The following is a 2,606-nucleotide window of genomic DNA, read 5'->3' as shown; positions in this document are numbered from 1 at the left end:
ATGTTTCACTGTCACACTGTGAGGCTTTTCTGGGACTAGGAGTACATACAGAGAGGAAATCAAGAGCATACAATTTCAAAAGTCACTTGAGTGAACAAGCAAGAATGATTTTTATTGAGCTAAGGGAAAGTACCACCTATATTTCATCTGTACAGATAATACACTGCCTGGTTGCAATAGAAATTCTGCATCAGCTTTCAGGGAATGAACCTCAAAGTCAGCTTGCAATGACACTTCTTCAGGAAAAGACGCTCTTTGAGAACAGATTTGGACGAGAGGAATTCATAAAGTTCATCAGAGATCTGTTTATTTGACGTGACAAAAGAAGCAGGGGTGATAATACTGACACTCTTTTCTCCCCATTCATTGAACACGTCTGTAAAGCTGAGGACTGTGAAAAAGCTATAGATGTTTTAAAAGCTGCGTATGAACTCCTTGGGAAGGATCCCTTTTTTGCCCAGCAGCTTGCCAGACTGCATTACAACAATGAAAAATCTAAAGATGCAGAATATTGGGCAGGGGATGCAAAATTTTATTTGCCGAATGATTCTTATATTTTAGATACAGAAGGTCAAGTCTACAGGAAATGGTTTAGTTTCACTGTGGATAAAATGACACAGGAGGACACTCCTGAAAGCATCATTCAAAAGATAGAGATTGCTCTGAAAGCTATGAAATGTTTCAGGGCTGCACAAGCAGCTGCAAAAGCAGAACGTGACAGTATGAACAATGCTGGCTATTTTGGAGAAGTAGAAGTAGGATGTCGTCTTCTTTGATTTTTGTCCACAGTCCACATATTTCACAGAAGTCCACAGGGGGAATATTCTGAGCTTGTGAAATACCTGATCATGGATTACATTCCTAAAGACATTGAAAAAACATGGGGAAGGCTTCACTCCCGCTTAAAGGGCTTACGCCAGAACCTGTACAATGCTCTGGAATGGATTTCAGAAGACCTAAGTTATTTCCAAACAGATAAAAACCACGAGAAAGAGGAAGATGAAAAAGATGAAAAGGAAGAACAAATTTATAACCCCAGAAAATGGCTAAACAGACAGTCTGAGGTATATGCCAAATTCTTCATCTCAGCATCACGTATTGAGGACAGCAACAGTGGCCCCGAGAGCCAGCTAATTAGACGCATGAATATTTATAAGAGTGGTGGAGGTAGTGTCACCAATATCCTGTCATTCTTGACAGATAAGAAAGAGAATAGGTCAGCTGAAAAGCTCGAGAAGATCCTTAGTTTCTATCCAGAAAACCCACTAAGGGACAGGCTGGAGGACACCGATCTGATCAATTACATTTTGTGCCACATCACATTAGCATGCTTAGCACCAGGATCTGCCAAACTTCTTCCAGTGCAAACCCTTCGTGAGCTCAGTGTAAGATTCTTTAAAGGAGAAAGACCATTTCCAGCAAGTGCCCATTTTTTGCTCACCTTGCTGTACTGGCCAGATAAGGCATTAGACAAAGAGCCTAATCCAGATAAAGACGAAATTCTAAACTCAGCCCTTCAAACCCTGAAACGTTTATACGACATCAAGATGAAAGATGTTCCTACCAAAAAGAAAAGAATTTACACTCACTTTTTCCTGGGAAAGGGTTACGGCTTAGGTAAGATTGTGCACAAAACTAAAATTGATAAAGTAATTAGTGGGTCCTTAGATGAGAGGAGAATGAAGTGGCTACATGGAACCGTATGGAATATTGCCAGGATTCGTGACATTCTCGAAAGTGTTTCTGGTTGGACCAAGGACAGAAATTTATTTATACATGGTCACGTGAAGGAGTTTCCCATCTTGCCACTCCATCGTGATTCAGTGCCCCCTGGAAATGAAAATGTGACCTTTTACTTGGGCTTTTCATTTAATGGTCTTGTTGCTTTCAATATTGCAGTTGAAGATAATCCAACTGTCAGCAGAATACAAGGTACTTAGCACAGTAAGAGTACCTACTGTGAGAGTGGCCTGTGCTGGCTGAGCATCAGGTAGCAAGATAACCACACTTAACTACTACAGTAATGACCAAGTATCTAAAAAAATCTGAAACCTACTAGTAAAATACACCTTGAAACAGAAGCCTTTGATACTTTTGGAGACACCAAAAAACAAGATTTCAAACTTAGGACAGCAAGAATTGCAATACTTGCTTGGGGACTGGGAGGGAGACAGAAGACCCACTATTTCTCCTCCCCACCCCCAAGTATTTGGAGAATTGAGCTCTGGAATAAACAGGTATAGCAGGGATCCCTTTCTTCTCAACTCCAGATTAGGATTTAAAATTAATTTCTGTGTGGTCCTGATCAGTAACAGAATTTGTTATTGATCAGGACTACCCACTGTAACCATATGGTTTTGCTTCTTCCTGAATCAGCAACAAAAAGTTTAAGTGAACTTACAACACGTGCATTAACTGGCTGTAACAAACTTCACCAACACGTACCATGTATGAAATACACCTGCCCATCAGCTGCAAGCCAATACCCAGTGTAGAGGGAAAGTAAGCAGACTGAAAAAACAACCAAACAAAAAACCAGCTCTCCAATTTTACATCACGCTTCCCTTGTGTCCCGGTTTTTGCTAAGATAGGGTTCATTTTTTTTT

General features: G+C 40.4%; 1 protein-coding gene across 1 annotated transcript; it reads left to right on the top strand.

The window, feature by feature from the left end:
* Positions 1–8: 8 nt before the first annotated feature.
* On the top strand, positions 9–1,932 carry LOC104522476 (sterile alpha motif domain-containing protein 9-like; the record flags this gene model as incomplete). The annotated part of the gene is given in 1 exon segment (XM_010164783.1): positions 9–1,932. A coding segment is annotated over 1 exon segment (1,924 nt), but the record flags the coding sequence as incomplete, so codon positions are not given.
* Positions 1,933–2,606: the final 674 nt, after the last annotated feature.

Source organism: Antrostomus carolinensis, unplaced genomic scaffold, assembly GCF_000700745.2.
Source record: "Antrostomus carolinensis isolate BGI_N321 unplaced genomic scaffold, ASM70074v2 Scaffold51263, whole genome shotgun sequence".
In the NCBI taxonomy this organism is placed as follows: domain Eukaryota; kingdom Metazoa; phylum Chordata; class Aves; order Caprimulgiformes; family Caprimulgidae; genus Antrostomus; species Antrostomus carolinensis.
This window is presented reverse-complemented; position numbering and strand designations above follow the sequence as displayed.